Source organism: Rhipicephalus microplus, chromosome X (genome assembly GCF_043290135.1).
Source record: "Rhipicephalus microplus isolate Deutch F79 chromosome X, USDA_Rmic, whole genome shotgun sequence".
NCBI classification, from domain to species: domain Eukaryota; kingdom Metazoa; phylum Arthropoda; class Arachnida; order Ixodida; family Ixodidae; genus Rhipicephalus; species Rhipicephalus microplus.
This window is the reverse complement of record NC_134710.1, coordinates 243593773-243614420: the sequence shown is the minus strand read 5'-3', so window position 1 is coordinate 243614420 and position 20648 is coordinate 243593773. Positions and strand designations below refer to the sequence as shown.

The following is a 20648-nucleotide window of genomic DNA, read 5'->3' as shown; positions in this document are numbered from 1 at the left end:
ACCTTTTATTGTTCTGGACGATGGCGATGCGGTGGCACGTGCAAGGTTCTTTGCGTACATGCCTGCGTGTCTGTGTATGTATTGTGTAGATGTGTCATATTCTTTTTCCTCTTGATTAGTCTTCTCTTTTCTTATAATTGATAATAATAATAATAATAATAATAATAATAATAATAATAATAATAATAATAATAATAATAATATGTGGGGTTTTACGTCCCGAACCGCAATATGATTGTAAGAGACGCCGTATATTAAAGAGCTACGGAAATTTTAACCTTCTGGTGTTCTTTAACGTGCGCTGACATGGCACAGTGCGTGGGCCTCTGCCGATTCGCCTCCATTGAAATGCGACAGCCACGGCTGGCATCCAAGCCGCGACCTTCAAATCAGCAGCCGAGCGCCCTAACTGCTGTATGCACCACCGCGGCGGGCTGTCTTGTCTGATATTGTTGATGAGGTTTTCGCATGAATAGGCATCCAGCTCTCAATAAAAACTGCTAGTAGAATGTCAGCAGTCTGCTGTGTGACTTCTTGTTTTTTGCCGTGTGCTTATTGTGTTCAGGTAGTGTGTGAACAATGCGTTTCCAAACGTTATTGATGAGCACCTCGAAGCATCTGTCGCATGTTTTGTAGGGCTGATCGTAAAAAAGAGTGACACAGTCGCGCCCACTGTACTCTGCATTTCCCATTTAAACTACATTGCGGTTAACCGCGCGAACACCCAGACACAGGGTAGAAGTGGACACGGCACAGCGCCGGGTTTCAACTTAACTTTAGATTGAAAAAAAGAACACATTAACATACGAACCGAACACCTCGTGACTTAGCCGGCCTTTTCATTCGACCAAAATATATGCACTGCGCACAAGAGCATTGTCAAGAATACGAAATACTGCGAAGATAAAATAATGAAAATAATGGAAACAACCATTCAAACGTAAGCAAGATATCGGGCAAATCGGGCACTGTTGGTATGTTGAATATGTTTTTGTTTTTGAATTAAAAATTCAGTTGCAAGTCAGCGCTGTGTCGTATCTACTTCTACTCTATGTCTTAATCTTCGCGCTGTTAGCCACATTGAATGTCCACCAACTCGCCCAGTTCTCGATCTTGCCATTTAAACTACCTATGTGCGTTGTGCGCTCTGTAAGTCTTCGCTGTATACTCCAAGAGAGGTCACAGAGGGAGATGAGAGACGAAAAGTAAAGGCAGGGAGATTAACCGAGCTTTGAATCGGTTGGCTAACCTACACGAATAAGTAAAGCGCACACACGACGCTGCTCTATAGTTTGGCGCTCAGGCACACGAGTAGCAGCCACTGCAGTATGGCGTTTGCCCCTGCCAGAATATGGTACGCGGTGACTGATCGTCACGAGGTCTTAACACTAGTAACCAACCCTTCAGGGAAGAAATGGTACGCGAGATGTTTTCAGAGGCACGCATTAAGGGCATGTGAGCACCGTAAACGGCAAGTGAATTTCATTGTCGTGGACTTTAAAAAGCCTCGCAGATGTGTAAGCAGCTGTGTTAGGCTCAAAGTCAGCGAAGTATTCAACGCGTTACTCACCCAGCCAGAGCATATATGTTTTTTTCTTCTTTTTTTTTTTTGCTGTACAGGCACTGAATGAGTGTCAACGCACTATACGCATGAAAAAAGGTCAATCCACTATATGACGCGCCGTGCACGATGCATTGGCCGATAACATTGTCTAGCACAGTAGAAGCTGAGCAAGGGATTTGTTGAGCTCATTCGGAATTGTCTCGGCAACGCTTAAAAGGGCTGTGAAATGTCGCATCTAAAACGACAATGCGGAACTGTCGGTAGCCGCACACACTAACTAGGTGACGCCAGCCTAAGAGAGTAGACCTACGATACAAAGCCTATACAAGCTGATCATGCCTTTGCCGTGCATGATAATCGGTCATGCAGGTGTACCCTTCTTAGGCTGTCATCACTAAGGACGTCACCTAGTTAGTGCGTGTGGCTGCGGGTGGTTTAGCATTATCGTTTTAGGAGCGACATTTTGACGACCTCTTTAGGTAGCAATAATACTTCGGTTTTGCGCAATGTTGCCAGAATTCTTGTGTTGAATTCCAATGGCAGATCGCGAGCGCCGTGCCGGATTGCGAATGGAGCGCGCAGATCCGAGCGGGATTGCTCTCGCCAAATCTGCGATTGGAACGCGCGCGTCTCGACGGGAGCCGTTGGTGAGCGGAAATCTAGCGAGGGAGGCACGAGAGGGTGAGAGAGAGTGCGAAGCACTTTCCACGCGTCCATGGGTTATTGGATGAAAGGCGGGCGCACAGAATACGTCACCTAAACTTCCGGTCAAATCGGCTGATTTCGGCGGAGCAAGAATTCTTGCTCCACGGAGCAATGTGCGGTTGCTCTCAATCTGCCATTGGAACGCACAATTGACGCTCCCAATCTGCCATCGGAATGTGATTGCTCCGCTCAGAGAAGAAAAACTTGATCTGGATCTTCCACTGGAATTCATCATTGATCATCGTAAATGATCGCTGCTAGCTTCCCTTGCGGGATAGCAGTGAGAGACTGACAGAAAGCGTATTGGAACCCCACTCGCCGCCCGATTTTGCCGCTTTGCGCGCGTATATAGTGTTTTCCAGTGCCGGGAAACTACTGCTGTCGGGCGTGTTAGTGGAACACGGCACGACTTGTTTGTTGCCCGCGCGTACGTGCTCTGAGCACGCAGGCATTGGAAGCATGATTCATGGCGTCCTCGCAGCATCATCCGGTGTTTTCTAGATATTTTGCTCTGACGGGTGCCGAGCAAGCAAAGCAGCGTGACCGGACGCATCGCTCCCTGCTGTTTTTACTGGCAACGGTTTTAACGAGCTCTGAACTGGGTTTTCGTACATCACTTCTCATGGTGTTGTCTTGTCGACGTTGTTGTCCGGCCGCCGCCTCATCCTCCGTCTTTTTTCAACCTAACGTCGGGAAATAAGAAGAAGAAGAGTTGAACTCCATACACTCTCCACGTACTGGATAGATCTGGTGTTGTAAGATCAGGTGAAGCGGCGCTGCCAAAAGCCAGAAAAACTGTAGCCCAAATTATGTCGTGCAAAAAAAGAAAGCGGAAATTCGTTCGCTGCGTGGAGGGGCTTGCGAGTTTTGCAGTAGTCTCTGGTAATTAAGATGAAAGCTTTAGATGCTTCATCAAACCCGAAAAGTGACCGTCGGCGTGAACGTGAGTGACACAGAAAATCGTCACAGATGTCACAGATGCCGTCACAGATCGCCAGAATTGGTGGCGTCATCTTGAAGTCACAGTGACGTAGCTGTGACATCACAGTTACGTCACACAGTGCTCGAACGTGCATCCAACTTATTATCGCCATATACATAACTTCCAAGTGAGGTCAGTTCCTGTCTTCCATCCGCCATTACCAAGCACGCCGAGCGCACACGTCTGACTGCCCGCGCCGTGTTTAGGTTCGTGCGGTGGATCGTTTGGCGTAGTGCGCTTGTTTTGAGCGTTTGCTTTGCGCGTGTGACGAAAAAGAATCGTTCAGGACATCATGCAGCAAGAAGCGAATCAGTGTTGAATGGAGAATTCGGATCCTCTGTGTCCGCACTGTCCGAGTCCACGGTGGCGCACGTAATATGGATGAAACAACTTGCCACTTGGCGCGATGTTCGGAAGCATACCGTGCCTGTTATGAAGTGACGCGCGCACACGCGTACGTTGCTCTGTTTTGAGGTCCTTCCTGTTTATGCACGCATGAGTCATTCGCTGCGCTTCTCTTTCCGGTGGTCGCACGGGTTTGTGATCACCTTTGGAATACAGTACGTCAACCCCTCTTAGTCGTTTATAGGGGCGAAGCTCCTTAAGTCGTGGGCTGTGCGTCCGTGAGGTTTGTAGTAGTAGTACTAGTAGTAGTAATAGTAGTCGTTGTAGTAGGTAGCCACCTCCACGGCTAGACAAGAGCAGCGTCATGTGCGCATCCTTTTGAATTGGGGAGGAAACCCGTGTACGTTAATAATAAATAAAGAGATAGTTGTTTCTGATAAAATAACCTACAGAGAAGAATATCGGTGACTAAATCTCCAATAAAATTTGCCTTAAATTTAATGTTTACTAAAAAAACCAGTAACAGAAGGGCAAACTTTGAGCACTATCTGACCAGAAACGGTTGCCATGTTAAATTTGCTGGGCATAACCTCCTTGGTTTTAGCAAGGTTTAGCAAGGGTTGGACCACAGTGCCATGAACAAGCGGCGGTGAAAGGTGGGAACTGGACACGAAGCGCAGGCGGTAAGAGAGTGCGCGCGTGCCGCTCCTCTAGTCCGGCCATGCCACCTCTCGTTTAGTTCTTGGAATGTCCGCTAGATCGTGGTACTTCTATAGGATGAATATATGATGACAAGATGTGAGATGGCGGTACTGGGAGTGTTCACTCGATGAACGGACGGATGGACAGACACACGGATGGATGGATGCACTGATGGATGGGCGGACGCACAGATAGATGGACGCGTGGACGATCACACAGATGAACGCACGGACGGACGGAAGCGCGGACGGACTGACGGACGCTTCGCCCCACTCATCATCATGCACTCCGTGGATATGCTGTGATTTTTCTATCTCTTTATTACTTCTCGTGCGGCAGTGAGATATCACACAAATCGCCATTGCGACGCACGGCGTTGACGAGAAAGGCGAGACCCTCACAGCTTGACTCGGTGTCGTCTGCTGCCATGTGCTCGGGGATGGCGGCACATATGCCGAGATTGTATCCCAGAGTTCCACGGTGTGACGTACTTGCAAGTTATGTATTAAATTAAAGCATGCTACGTCGTTTCTTTACCTTCCCTACGCATGTGGATTTCTCTTCTTTCTTAATCTTAATTTATATCTACGTGTTCTACCCTGACCTCGCTTGAAACAGCAAAGCGCTTCCCCTTGAATTATCGTAAAATATATTTTTGCTCGTTTTGTCTTTGCCCTTTCAGTAATTACTCAGAGCCGGTTTCATTGCCTCACGCTGCTTTTTACTACATACTTTCCGCCTCTACGACGTTTTGTTTTACGCTATTTGTTACTATGTCGCTTACACGCCCAGCCGTACAATTGCTTGGGAGTCTCCTAGTACCCCCCCCCCCTTTCTTTTTCTCAACTCTTAGTTAACGCTCTTCTCACACAGATACAGAAACGCCATCTCTTCCCCTCTGCTGCACATTGTGTTCTCTACTCTGTCTTCGAAAGTAACTTTTACCCCCGTATTCAGAAACGCTGCTTGACTTGATCTTGACTTGCCACCGACTTCAATGCAGCAAAAACGCGTTTCGGACGCTCTGTCTTTAGGCGGTGCCAAGGCACCACAAACGCACAGACGCGTTGCGAACATGCAGCATTGAAGGCGGGTTCAAGTCAAGTTCAAGTCAAGTAGCGTTTCTGAATACGGGGGTTACTATTACGTGAAGTTTCATTGGTGCTATAGGACATCTAGAAAGGAACTTTTAAACCTATGAGCTCGCTACCGACCTCAACGTCGACACACTTGCATGTCGCACCATGAAGTATAGTATGCGCTTTAATATTGTTACACTGTTATTTTTAAGTGTAGGGTAAAACGTAGGGTCATAAATAAAGTTGTGTAGGGTAAAGCAAGGTAATGTTGACAGTGATGTAAGGTGTTTTTCTAAAATTGGTTGACAACCCTTGCGTGTGCGGCCTGCTTGCTCTATCTTTGCGCACTGTCTTGGAGGTAATGTGCGGCTGGTATCTGCGGAGACTGGCCGAGCCCAAATGACTGGTCTTGTGCGGTGTCTTCCGTATACTAATGTCGGGTGTCGCGTAATCTGAATCACGACGTTGCCAGCGCGAAGTGTTTGTTCCCCACGGTCAACGCTCCTCATGATGGCAGCGCGTTAAAGTGTTCGCCGTCATAGAGTGAGGTGTGCTTCTTAGTTGATTTAGTAAGGAAACTGGCCGGAACGTTCTCAAAGTGTGGTTTGTGCGGTCATGTCAGCGGGAGGGCAACTGCTTATACGTATGCCTGAAACGACGTGCGAAAGCATTTGGTCTTGCTCGGCTGCCAGTGCATCGTAATAAGGTCGGTAAGTGCAACTTTCCAGAGTGCTGGTTATTGTGGTCATATCTTCCGTACAGCAGAATAATTTCATAGTGGGTGCCGCTTTCTGCTTCAAGCACGTCGTAAAATGCTCCTGGCATATCCTCCCAAACGTGATGACTATTAAATGTTGTGTGAATGCGGTGTTTTAGCGACTAGGTTGTAAACAAAAACGAGGTTCGAGGCCACGCCCTTGCGCGCTGTTGGTAAGTGTACAGCTACTGTAGTTTATCCATTGTGCGAGGAGCCTTGGCTGTGTTTATCTGGCCGTGGTACCACTACATAGAAATATTACTGTCAGATAAAATGTGACACTTCGGTAGTTAAACTGTGCTTGAAATGGAGTTGCCCTGCGCAACCGTTTACTTGGATTTAAGAACGCTTTCAGGAGCCCATATGTTCAAAATTAATTCAGACGGCATGCCTGATATATAATGTTGTATAATTTCACTGAAAGTCTAATCTTTTTTACATTGTCTTCAGCGTTTGTGTGGCATTGTTAAAGACCGACGGAAGGCAGCGGCCATTTTTTTTTTGTCTAAAAAAGACATGCTTCTCCCACTAGCCACAGCTTCATTGTAGCACTGTCACGTACGTAATTCATCGATGAAAGCTTTGTAATGAACACTTCTATGCGATTTTTATATTTTTACCGGGGCAAGAACATGTGCGTACGCGTGGTGAACGCAGTGTAGTGCAAAGCGCAGCCAGCCACTAAGCTTTCCTGACCAAACCTATCGACTTTCCTTCATTTCATGGTGAACAGAATGAGAAAAAAAAATACATATCATTCTAAAAAAAAAGGAGGGAGAATGGAGAAACAGGCTCCGTTTCTCCTTCGGTGCAGTGACTTTCTCCCTTTCGGGCAACTCACCCGTTGCGCCTTCTCGCGGCAAGGACCAAAGAAGCAATGTTTCTCGATTGATTGATTGATTGATTGATTGATTGATTGATATGTGGGGTTTACCGTCCCAAAACCACTATTTGAGCAATGTTTCTCCTTCAGTGTTCAAGTTTCTCATACACCACGGGGGGGGGGGGGGGGGGGGGGTCTTGTACTCGCGCATGCGCACGCCGAGCCTAGCCGGCCGCGGCCAGTCGCGGGCGAGATCACTTTTACCTACGATTGATGCAAGCATTGCAGGAATGACGTTTGTACTTTTGTTTTATTGGTGTAGAGTAAAAGCCTTCTTTTTTTATCGCCAGGCACTCGCACGATGCTTGTCGCCACACTTCCGTGTGTGTCTCGCGTTGTTTCATACTATTATTTTTATTATTATTATTTACAAATACTGCTGTCTCGGTTCCGAGACATAGCAGGAGTGGGTACATGTTTTAGTACAAAGAAAGTACAACAAAAGAAACGCTAAGATTATACAAACAAGATGAAGAAATGATAAACTTACATAGCTTGAACAAAAAACTCTTATCAGGTGCAAGTACAGATGTAGATAGGAACTCGGAAAAAGAACAACCACTAAGACAATGCAAAAACAGCTGAAAACTATATGGAATTACGTAGTTTCTCAACGAACTCTTCATGAGTCAATGCGCGAAACGAACCATCCAAATTGTTCCAGATTTCAACAGTGTATGGAAAAAATGAATACTTAAAACAGTCAATATGTGCCCTGAAAGGAATAATGTTTAGTCTGTGGGTTTGTCTAGTGACACGTGTATTAGCGGGTACAAAAGAGAACGGTGCTTGAATACCGAAAGGCGTGTGGACGATCTTGTGCAGCAAAATTACGCGTTCGTGTTCGCGCCTATGCTCCAAAGGCTGCAATGATAACATGTGCGCATGTGATGAAGGTGAGAAGCTGCGATCGTAGCGACCGAAGATGAATCTGATAGCTTTTTTCTGGATTGATTCTAGCTGAGTTATGTCACACGTGAGGTGAGGAGACCACACAGTTGAGGCGTATTCGAGTATCGGACGGACAAGTGATTTGTAGGCAGCCAGTTTACATTCTAACGTTGCATTTTTTAAAGTTCGCTTCATGTAGCCAAGTTTTCGAAGCGCTTTAGCAGAGATATGGTTGATATGGGCATGCCATTTTAGGTTATGTGAAAAAATGACACCCAGATATTTGAACTCACTAACTTGGGACAAGTAACTACCATTAGTATTGTAAGAGTAATTCAGCGGCTTCTTTTTGTTTCCGAAAGTCATGGCGACTGTCTTGGTAAAATTGATTTTCATTTGCCACATATTACTCCATTGGCAGAACTTTGAAAATACCTTATTTAATTCTTCTTGATCACTAGCGTCAGAAACAATGCGGTACAAGACACAGTCATCTGCATATAGGCGCAATTTAACGTTGGTGTTATTAATAACACTTACTACATCATTAATGAAAATGACAAATAACAGAGGTCCCAGAACTGAACCCTGAGGGACTCCAGATGTGACTGTTACCGATGAAGAATGCGTGCGATTAAAAGTAACAAATTGAGATCTTAAGTGTAAATAGTCAGTGATCCAGTCTATTAATTTGGACCCTTTTAATATTGCTCGAACTTTACATAGAAGCTTTTCATGAGAGACCATGTCAAAAGCTTTCGAGTAATCTATGAAAATGGCGTCTAGCTGATCGTGACTATTGAGTGCAGAAGCTATGTCGTGAGTAAACTCAATGAGTTGCGTGACGGTGGAGAAACCAGAGCGAAAGCCGTGCTGGCTTTGTGAGAGGAGGCTGTGGAAAGTTAAATACTGTACAATATGTTTATGAATAATGTGTTCAAGAAGCTTACAGCAAGTCGAAATAAGAGATATTGGTCTATAATTTTGTATAAGCTGCTTATCACCAGATTTATATACTGGAACGACGCTGGCAATTTTCCAAGCTCTGGGAACAATTGAGGTTTCCAGAGATTTATTGAAGATCACTGTAAGATAATGGGCATTCCATTCTGAGTATCTCTTCAAGAACATGTTCGGTATGGCATCGGGTCCTGCGCTTTTAGTCGTATCAATTTTTAGCAACAGGTTATGAATACAAGGAGCTCTGCTTTCCTAAACAGTCTTGCTTTATCGATTACCTTAGACTGTACACAAATAATGATTTTTTTTTGGTGTCGACGTACTTGGTAAGCATATGCATTTTTAGTTTCGCACGACACCAATAACACTCAACAATTCAACGAGGCGCATAAAAAGCATCACAGTTAATTTTTCAACATTCTAGGAAACGTGATACCACTTGCATAGTCCATGCGTGAAAGCATGATCATATGCAATTGCTGGAGTTATACGTGCCGCTATCTCCGCGTTGTGGCTGCGGACTGACTACTGTTATTTCCACGTAACAATATGATTATCAGGCACGCCGTGGTGGGGGTCTGTGGATGAATTTCGACCCACTGAAGTTTTTTGCCTTGAATCCAAACATAAGCACATGGGTGTTCTTTTCATTCCCCCTCCCCCCCCTCCCCCATCGAAATACGGCCGCCGTGGCCGGCAGTCGAACCTGCGCCCTCCAGCCTAGTCACACGACACCCAATGAGGCTATGCTACTACGGCAGGTGAAACGAGCTGCAAAGTTTTACCGAGCGTTTATTTGCCAGACTGGGCTACAATCATCAGAAACGTTTTGAACATCATCATACCTACACTTTTCTGGAAAGTAAAGCAATCGCTTCTATCAATTAAACCAACGCCTCCTCTAGAAAGGTACCTGCCGCATGAGAAAAAAAAAAACAGCTGCCACACCCTTTCCCTCCTTCATTTTGAAAATGTTCTCGGTCGCTAGCGTCACCTGTGGCGGACAGTGCAACAACGCAACACTTTGCATAGCCTCCGAAACAGTAGTGCACAGTTTCAGGTCTCAAACAAGTCTCGACTGACGCGCCCCTATGGGCCGCAGATGAAAAACGCTTAGCTGGTACCGCCCGCTGCCGTGATGATAGTGTCGGTTGCGAGCGCCACCGCGCGGAGCTTGTTTAAAACGGAAGGCAAGCCAACTCCGCTGGGAGCGCGAGCCATTCCTCAGGCATCTTTCTAGAGGAGGCGTTGATTCAACCAAATTCTCAATCGCATGTGTTTTAAATTGCCCATGTCAGCACTGAGAGTTAGGACGGAATTGTGCGCGCGAGCAGTATGCCTCTCTCGTCCACGTGAATCTCCTTTGTCGTGCGAAACTCAACACAAAATGCACTTCTATAGTAACAGCTGTGCATAGCAGGTAAGTACTAGCACTCTCACTCACCTTTGTGAAAATAGTATTCCAAATCCAGAGTAATAGTAACCACCATAACCGCATGCTAACAACACAATTGTGGCGCGCACAATGAGCACAAGTTGACACGCCAGGCGAATCACAAGACGCATCTGAAGCAGAGAAGTATGTTGGCACAGCATGCTATATTGTTATAGTAAACTCGCGCACTGTAGCGCTAGTTCCTCCGCTCAAGTAATCGTGCTCCTGCGACGCCAACAGCCACTGCCGTTGCTCACCAAAGAACACCGTCGGGTGCGAGGATGCTCTTTGTTCTCGCAAGACCCGCATTGTAACGTACGTATGCACTATTGAGACGGTCGTTACCGCATCACAAACATTGTCATTGAAGGGCTAGCGGTGTACTGTATCCATGGCTAACGGTCACACTTGTGGTAAGCACGTAAATAGAATATAAGCAAACGTTAACACGGCACAACTAAACGAAGTCGATGCGACCAAGGAGGCCAAGTTTGGCCTGCATGCTGCGCCTTCTCCGAGTAACAAGTGGAAGAACAAAAAAAAAAAAAAAAGACGTGACCTCTGAAATGGCAAGCGCGCGGCAAGCGTTTGCCTTTTCGGATGCTTCAAGAAAAAAAAATTATCTGTGGCAGTCGTCGAGAGGTGGCGTAGCCTTCGGAATGCCGTTGGCATTCTATGCAGGGCTTGGGGTCATCGTTTTCGCGGTAACCTGATTAGCTCTAGTAATTATTCTGATCATCATTATGCAAACGTTGATAAACTTCCGGTTGTCTAAGAATCAGATACAATATGTTTGTGTGTGCCCAATGTTATGGTACGGACACGAAACGTAATAAAAAATTGACCAAAGCTTACCTGCACTTGTGCTATACTATGGTCAGTCGAAATTCCTTGATATGTAAGCTTGTGCGTGTTCGTATATAGTTGGGTGGAAGTAAACACGTTCAAGCGTGTGCCGCTGTGGCGAATTGTTGCTTGTGTAGATATGTGTGGATATGTATTTATGTGTAGCTATATGCATTGCATCAGCATACATTAGGCGTCTGGTGTCGGTGAGTAATGGATGAATGAACTGACTCGCTAAATATCCGCTAGGGAGCCTGCGGGTGTGTCAAAATGCGTCGCCGCAGGCAACTTTTTTTTTTTTCAGTATTGTTCAGTCCAGGTGGCGCCAGATACCGCCTACTTCATGGCTGTGACGCTCTCACACCTCCAGCTGCTTATATAACGTTGAACAAATATCTATCGAAAGTGAACTGCTGAGCCGGAATGGTTTCGCTCTGATCGAGTCTATGGTTTGGAGGCACATCTCGTAACCTGCGGCCCCGTAAACGCGTGGATAACGTAGCTACACTATGAGAATCTGCGAGAAATAAATACAGGAAACCTAGCAGGCACTCACCGCACGAGAACTCCGTAGTATCCGTGTCTTTCAAAGTGAACGTCGTCTCGCTGGCCGAACGAAACCTACTTGCTCCGTCGTTCTGTTTCGCGATGTTTTCATCCCCACAGGTTCGTCTGCTTGTTTTTATAATCATTTCTTTTGATGTCAAGCTTAGCGGGACCGATTTTCTTTTTTTTATAATTGTCAGTGCCGTGTGCTCCTTATCAGTCGAGAATCGATGCATTCGCTAGGCCTACTCGCTTCGCTAACTCGGGGTCAGCCATCTTGATTCTCAAAGGGATAATCACGTTTCTCAGTGGCAAAAGGAGCAACGTATCTCCATTTTAGGACGAACATTGGGGACATCGCTGTTTCTCCCTGATCGGAGAGAACGTCATTCCATTTTTTTTAAGAATGATGTATTCGTACAAGGCGCAAACGGTGGTACTGAACTAATCGCACAAATATGCGGGCTCTCTGCGATCTTTCTTCCTCTCCATTTTTTCTTGTCCTGTGCAGATGAGAAAGAAGTAAATAAGTATTTCAGTCACGCTATAGCAGTGGGTTGCAGGTGGAACACAAGCTAACCACTGTTACGTTTGGCCCGGCAGTTCGTCTCAACAGACGCCATTGTGCGTAAGCCGGTCTGCTAGGATGCTTTCAACCCCATCGCTTCCCCAGAAGCGACAAGCACGACGCTGTCCTGCAGGTGGGCCAGGCAGTTTGGTGTGGCCGGGTTACGAGGAACTCGACAGAAGCTTTGCGAACAACCCTTTGTTGAACCGGGTCGAAGAGCGTGAGACGTCGCCACTGTTGCAGTTCTCATGGAGTCAACCTCTCGACTCGGCTATTGACGCCCACGCAAGGTCGTCACAAAAGCACCGACAGTTCGGAAGTGTGGGAAGGCGTCGCAGTGGCCGTTCTTAGGAATCGAGAACTTGGACAGCCGTGTACGAGAAAATTCCGGAACAGTGTTGCTGAACGCAGCCATGGACCGCTGCTGACGTTCGTGTCAGCGGCCATCTTCTCACCAGAGGAGCTCAACTTTCCCCTCCACCGGACTCTACTTCCTCGCCCTGCGATGTATTGAAGGCGTGGGCCGGGTGCGTGTTTGTGAGGTGCGCTCGTGCATTGGACATTTTCGACCGTGTTTCTCAACGGCCGAGTGGTCCAATATCTGCACCCTTTCTGGTGGGTGGACCACTTAGACTTCACGTCACCTGATTCGCGGCAGCGGTGGTCACCGCTTTCTTCGGACTGCCGTGTGCAAGAAACGACGGGCTATAAAAGCCGAAGACTTTTATATATAAGAGCTGAATCTCTGCTGAATCACTGTACAGTTCCATTTTTCCATCATGTAAATAAGCCCTTCGTCCAATCACCTAAGAACGCGTTCCCTCACTGGCGAGCCTCGGCTATGTGGACGACGGCTTGAAGCCATCTTTATGCGGTAGCTAGCTACCGTATGAAGAAACCCGCCGCACCTGCCATCAACCTCGAGCCCTTTACACCACGTACAAACAATACAGCAAAGGCGTGATTTAGTGCGAAAGCGCGACGACAGTCACCTAGGATTAGCATCTCTTTGAAAGGCAGATGGCGCTTTACTCGCGGGTAATGATAACGTTGCATAGGCTTCTTCTTTCTTATGTGATCCTTAAAAGAGAAAAGAAGATAAAAGTGAGCCCCGTAACTGTCTGCATCAGAGGGCGACACGCCAACATTAGCTCACGAGGGATGGGGGTGAGGAGGGATTAAAAGGATAGGATTAAAGGTATAGAGATATAGAGGGGGAAGGAGAGAGCGTGGAGCAGGGCCAGCAACACACAAAAGCAAGGAGAAGATAGGAAAGATGGACACGGTCGCAGGAGTCCGAGGACGGGGCACCACTCAGCGAGAGCTCTTGTCGGTGGCAGGAGGTGGCGTAGGGCGAGCCAGTTGGCCAGAGCTGCGCTGCCGTCGGAGATCGCGGGGGCACAACCGGCCGGCACGAAACCAAGAGAGCGAGTCTGCATAGGCTTCGTGTACCGCTTCAGTAGAGAGGAGCGTAGGTATTACCAGTAAACTGCCGTCAACGCCTCTTATTCCCCGACAATTGGCTCAGACACACTCGTGACGAAGCGTCGCTGCGTGTATTTGTACACGCACCGTCGACCGTCTATATATCCACACTTGCGCGAGGACGGTGCAACCCATCTCGCCACGAATAGTCACGTTATAATACCATAATGGCAATATTGTATCTTTCTTTCTTTACTTTCCTGGCTGTATATGTTATATCCAGATTTGGCAGTCGCGTCTTCTCGTTTGAATTCTTTGCACAGTGGTTCTATGTGGTGCGCATCCGAGACCTTAAGGATCACGCGAAAAAAAAAAAAGAAGCTTCAAGACCGTGCGACGAAATTTCACCCCTGCGTGGATAAACCGCCGTGTTTTTAAATGCGAAGCCTTTCTTAGTGAACTTCGGTGACTTTAAGCATATCTATTTATCTATCTATCTATCTATCTATCTATCTATCTATCTATCTATCTATCTATCTATCTATCTATCTATCTATCTATCTATCTACGACTTTTAGCTCGCCTGGGCGTTTCGATAATGGTATCGATACCAATATTGGTATGGCATAACATGACTGTATGACGAGCACAAGTGACTTGTCAGAACATGGAAATCATTATATGTATTTGTATACGTCATGAATGTCATGATTTATATATCATGGTCTTGCTGCTCTTGCGGTGGTTTCGTTCACGTGATATATTCCTAAACTGGTGTGGTATGACAAGATTGCATGCTGAACATAAGTGACAGACGCTAACGTGGAAATCATGACATGCACGTCAAGTAAGACATGACTACACGCCACGCTCATGGTGCGCAAGCGGTCGTTTAGATAGCTCTACATATACCGAATTTGGTATTACGGGACGTGAACGGATGACGAAGGTATATGACTGCTGCAAACATGATAATAATGTAATGCGTGTCATGACAGAACATGACTACATGTCACGCTCATGATGCGCCCGTGGCCGTTTCACTAGCTTCACATATACAAAATTTGGTATTACGTGATGTGAATGGACGACAAAGGTAATTGACACGTCCAAGCATAATAATCATGACATGCGTGTCATGTGAAACATAACTACATACCACGCTCATAGCGTGCTCGCGGTCGTTTATCTAGCTCCACATACACCAAATTTGCTATCACGTGAGGTGAGGTTAATAGACGACGAAGGTGAATGACACGTTCAGACATGATAATGTCATGGAAGTCATATATGGCATAATTTACGTCGGCCTCGCAACATTGTGCTGATTTTAAATTGATGTATTAACCTTCCTCATTCGTGCTTCGCATATCATCTGTTTCACTGTATGTGGGATCTGCCAATTTTTTGTTTGTTTGTTTTTTTACACGCGATGTTTTGATGCGCCCGGTGGCTAAGGCTGATCTAATCCCTGCGGCGGCACATTAAAGAAAGAACCCTAGGTTGTCGACATTTCCGGAGCCCTCCACTACGGCGTCTCTCATAATCATATGGTGGTTTTGGGACGTTAAATCCTACGTATCTATCTATCTATCTATCTATCTATCTATCTATCTATCTATCTATCTATCTATCTATTTGATACCATCTTTCGACAGGGCACTGCCATATCGATTTAAGTGAGAGGACAGCGAACGCTGCCGCAGCGAACACATGGCCGCTGCTCCGGTCTCAATATAGCATATATGTAAAATTTGCGGGCTTTTAATGTGACAAATTTGAAGCCTAGCGCCAGAGAGATTCAGTATTGATGGACTAAATGAGACGCCTGACCATGATTCGCCGCTTTGTGAGCAAGTCCATGATGTGACATATTGCGTCGCGTGCACTTATTATGCGAAGTGAGAAAGAAATGCGGCCTTTGGCGCTGCTGAAAGGGCGCCGTAACAAAGGCTACACAATATCCCTGCGCGGTGCGCCGTTCTCCTTGCGGCGTCGGTCTCCTTTGAGCGGCGCGCGTCACCTGTCGCGCGTGTGCCGTCATTTAAGCCGGCTTTTCCCCGCTCTTTCTTTCCCCTGGCAACACGGGCAAGCGCGGTCGGCGGCGTCCTTTCATTTCCTCGTCCGGCCGGGCCAGCAGCTCGCGTCGCGCGTCGAGGGCATGCTCAGCGCCGTTCCTTCGGCTCCGCTGAAGAGCGGCCGCGAAACGTCTTCGCGAAGCCCACCGCGGCCTGCTCCGTCTGCCGCACGCCGTCAGCTGCGGTCATCGTCGTCGCCTCGCGCGCGGCGCCGCCCACAGCCGCGTCTCGCGCAGGTGCCGCAGCGGCGCGGCCACTCGTCGTCTTCGTCCAGCTTGACGGCTTCATTCTCCGGCTCGTCGTACGTCGTGTTCAGCCCGGCGTGCTTCGCTTGGACGCCCGGATCGTCGCTGGCGTTCGGCCGGACCCCACCGTTCGCCGTCGACGCTCACGTCCTCTGGATTGCGACCACCTTAGGCGGCCGGGACGCGACGCTGGTGTTCGGCTGCCTGCACCGGGCTCGCGCCACGTGCAAGCGTGCCCTGGGTGCCGGGCTGCGCGCACTGGCGGCCCTCCTGAAGAACGTGCTGCGCACGCTTGCCCGCTTCAGCTGCGGCTACGGCGCCAAGGTGCGCGACGCCTGCACGGCCAGGCTGGGTGCTTGCCTGCTCCAGCTGAAGAAGGCACGGTAGGCGACGCGGTCGTCTTTTTGCATGTCCTGTCGCTTGTGGGTGTCGGAGAGAGATTATTAGGCACCTCAGGCGCGATATTGTTTTGAGCACTTCTGGCATCGAAGTTGGGGTGCAAAAACGGCAGTTTCGAGCCCACGCAGAAAGGGCTGCACAGCACACTTAGAAAGGGAGAAAGTGTGGTAAGACCGAATAGGTCGCAACCAATTCCGCCTTGTTTATATATATATATATATATATATATATATATATATATATATATATATATATATATATATATATATATATATATATATATATATATATATATATATATATATATATATATATACTCTTCCTGCTCCATTTTCTTAGCGAACTTCGGCGACATTTAGTCTAGTCTATCTACCTATCTAGCCGCCTACGACTTTTAGCTCTCTTGGCCGTTTTGATGATGGTATCGATACCAAATTTGGCATGACATAACCTCACTGCATGACGAGCATAAGTGACTAGTCATAACATGGCAATCATGACTAGAATGTCATGAATGTCATGATATACATTTCATGGTCTAGCATCTCTTGTGGTGGTTTCGTTCACATGACATATTGCAAAACTAGTATGATATGACACGACTGCATGGGGGACATAAGTGACAGAACCTAACGTGGAAATCGTGGCATACATGTCATGTCAGCCATGACTACACGCCACGCTCATGATGCGCTCGCGGCCGTTTTGCTAGCTTTACATATACCAAATTCGGTATTACGAGACGTGAACCGATGACGAAGGTATATGAGTGGTGCGAACATGATAATCATGATATGCGTGCCATGTAAGAACGAGACTACATGCCACGCTCATGATAGCTCGCGGCCGTTTCGCCAGCTTCACATATACCAAATTTGATATCATGTGACTTCAGTAGAGAAGAAAGGTAAACGACACGTCTAAACATGATAATCATGGCATGGAAGTCATGTACGGCATAATTTACGTCTGCCTCGAAACGTGCTGATTTTAAAGTGACATATCAACCTTCCTCATTCGTGCTTCGCATATCATCGATTCCCAATGCACGTGGGATCTGCCAGTTTTTTTGTTGTTTTGTTTTTTTCGCTTCGTATTGGAATGTCGTTTGGCTGTGTGGAAGTTATTCCACGACATCTAAGTGTGACACTTGCACTTTTGTGACAAGTATAACTTTAGCGATTGCGTTCGCATATTGCTGCTTCAAACTGTCGAACTGACTTGTGCAGCTTGCACGAGAGAGAGTGAGGACGCGTTGGGCGAGACGTTATTAAACGAGGCCGGCTACACTTCGGGCTTCGTGCGGCTTTTTGTCTCTATGCACCGTTTTCTCGATTAGGACGACTTGCTATCCTCGGTTCTCATTTCACCTGTGCGAGAACTGACACCGTGCATCTGAGTCACAATAGTGTCATCAGAGCGTATCTTGCTAGCGGAGGCGGAAAAAAAGTTCAACCTCGGGAGGAAAGTTCCCGCAGATGTTCTTTCGTAATTTCGCGCTCTTTCTATCTCCAGGCGGGGTTTTCTTTCTTTCTTCTTTTTTTCTTCTTTTTTTCTTGCATCGGGCCTTTATTATTTTTGCCTTCAGCGTAGTTTAGGGTGTCTAATTCACCGCGTAATGAGTACGAGGAAGCACTCCTCACCCCTTTTCGTGACAGCTGCCTAAAGGTACGAGGAACGTGGGTGATTAATTGTCGTTTTCTAAACTGCGTGTGGTCTGCAGGGAGAGTGCAAGTGCCGTGGACCGAGTAATGCTTAATGTCCCCCTCGCTACAGCGACACTGGTCCGACGATGCGTGCGTATGCGTGTGTGCAGAGGGGGGGGGGGGGGGGGGGGCTGATCGTCCGCCTGTTTCGTGGCTTTTGCATAATGTCTTGCAATAGCATCACAATAGCTTGCTCCGTGTCGCTCACTGCACGCTCTACCCGCAACAATATGCCGGGTCGTCATTCTGAGAGCGTTGCGCATCATCTATAGGCGCCTGCTTCATCAGCGTAGCTGCAGTGCACGATGAAAATTTTCACGTCAAGCTGGGCGAGTCGACTCGACCAGTTTCTTGTTAAAGTGCTTTGAAAGATCAAGGCACTGTTATGTCGACTCGGCTGGGTGGTCTGTGGAAAGTGCGTACGAAATGCTGCATTTCATTTCGCAATACGCGGTGCGTAGCCAGCAAATAAAGACCGGGCTCATATACCCACAAGAAAAACTCATGCAAGTGTTCGGAATTCGAGATAGTTTTGTCGAATACCTTGTGCTAGACATTATTACTCCCTAATTAGCCCGTTTGGTTGAGTCGAACCAACTTGGACCGCTCGACAGGTACGCACATCTGCGCATAACTGCCACGTTAACGAAGTGGTTACGACGCTCGGCTGGTGACCCGAAAATAACGACTTCGACCCCGGCCGCGGCGGTCAGATTTCGATGACGTCGAAATGCTAGACGCATGTGTTCTTTGCGATGTCAGTGCACGTTAAGGAAGCTGGGGTGTTTGAAATCATGCGGAACCATTGATGACGGCGTCTCTCATAGTAATGAGTTGCTTCGCTACATTAAACCCGATAAACCTAACCATACGCGTTCGCACCGCACCCGAAAAAGCATCGGCATCGCTCGCGATGCCAGTGACACTTGGCCTCACACGCGCAGCAGTGGGTTGCTGTGTCTTGCTTACGTACAGGATAACGAATAACTGAAGCGCGAGACAAAGGCAAGCGAACAAGAATGTTGAACTTGAAGAGCCCCTGTTCAATGAAGTTGCGATTTGAAAATTTTCAGATTATTTGTTACTCTAGTCTTACAATACCACTCTTACAAAAAAGAAATGCAGTAAATTTTTAGACCACGGGCATTATCTGTTTACAACTTCTACATTTTACTGGCTTCGAACGAGTATTTTGTTGCTCAGCAGATACGAACGTTGAGTTGTTAACGCTAGCTACTGTCTCGTCCGTATGTCCATTCTTCGGTATGGTGGATTTCCATAGGAGGGGGCAAACTCATTAAATAATTGTATCTTTCTCATGAATTGCGCTAAGGAGTAAACAGGCACAAATGGCTGACAATTGCGATGCTGTTTTGTGTAGGCCAAGCGTGTAATGAGTTCGTATGTTTTCACCGCTCATAGATTCGTTATGCATGCTATTATATGTCCTGAGAGTGCAGTGAATGAAAGCGTGTGGCTTGTAAAGTGGAAAGGGGGGGATCGGAAAACGGAAAAAGGCCAATTGTCTTGCACTCTTTTCTCTTTGTTTCTTTTTTCTCGTGTATTTCGTGTATTCACAAAAAAGCTCTCTTGCTCTGTGCAACTGCAAAGTCTTTGTTTGTTTGTTTGTTTGTTTGTTTGTTTGTTTGTTTGTTTGTTTGTTTGTTTGTTTGTTTGCCTTTTGCAAGGGTGAGGACTTGGACATTATTCCGATACGCTTTACTCTTTAAAAGATTATTAAGTGAAATACGTGCTCGGTGCGAGATATATAAGTGAAAAAAAAAACATATATTACCGTAGTCACAGGTATATGACCTTCTGACGCATGTTTCGAAATCCTCTTTGAGAGTAGGAATCTATGGCTCCTGGCTGTTATGATTAAGTGCAGGTTCTGTGAATGAAGCATCTGAGCGTTAGCGTACCAGGAGAATAGTACTGAGAAGTAGAATTTTAATTCTTTGTAATGAGCCTCTACGACGACAGTAGGCGTTTGTTATTATATTTCTTACCTCTGACTGACTTTCAGACATCGTCCATGTTCACCGTTACATGTACGTACAAATTAGTGGCCGGGATGACCGCTTTCTTTCATCGAGTAATTAAAAGAGCAAAACCCCGCCATATTCAGTAACGATATGTAACGTGTCTCTCAGTAGCCTGTACAATGTGCCGCTTTTAAAGCGGTGGTTCGTTCAAACGTGTAGTGGTAAAAGGCCGCCTATACATTCACAGCGCGCATCGGTCGTGGCAGGGATATGTCCAGCTCTGATATATTTGCTCTAAACTCGTTTTTTGGAAACCGCTGGTCTTGATTTCATTCTTCACAGTCACGCAATTTTTTTCGGGTCATCGAGCAGTTCCGCCGCCCCTTTGCCTCCGTCGCAACTGCTGGTACGTGTGACTAAGGCTATGTAGTTAACGCTTCACAGATAGAACTTTTCTTCAGGGTGCCAGCCGCTCTTGCCGCAAGGCTCTTGTCGTCAAGCTTTCTGTCAAGACGCGCGCAACGCCGTTTATTCGTGCGGCTAGCAG

The 20648-nt window shown here is 46.9% G+C and overlaps 1 protein-coding gene across 3 annotated transcripts in view; it reads left to right on the top strand.

The window, feature by feature from the left end:
- for (cGMP-dependent protein kinase for) overlaps positions 1–20648 on the top strand; it is a 182900-nt gene that overhangs the window by 77227 nt on the left and 85025 nt on the right. Inside the window, exon 1 of one of the 3 annotated variants that reach the window (XM_075878880.1) lies at positions 15829–16394. The exons of 1 other annotated variant lie outside the window; for it this stretch is intronic. In XM_075878880.1, the coding sequence (XP_075734995.1) occupies positions 15850–16394 (545 nt within the window). In that variant the 5' untranslated portion in view covers positions 15829–15849. Of the gene's footprint in view, positions 1–15828; positions 16395–20648 lie in introns of those variants that run through there. One more of the 3 variants, XM_037414184.2, reaches the window with a different exon arrangement.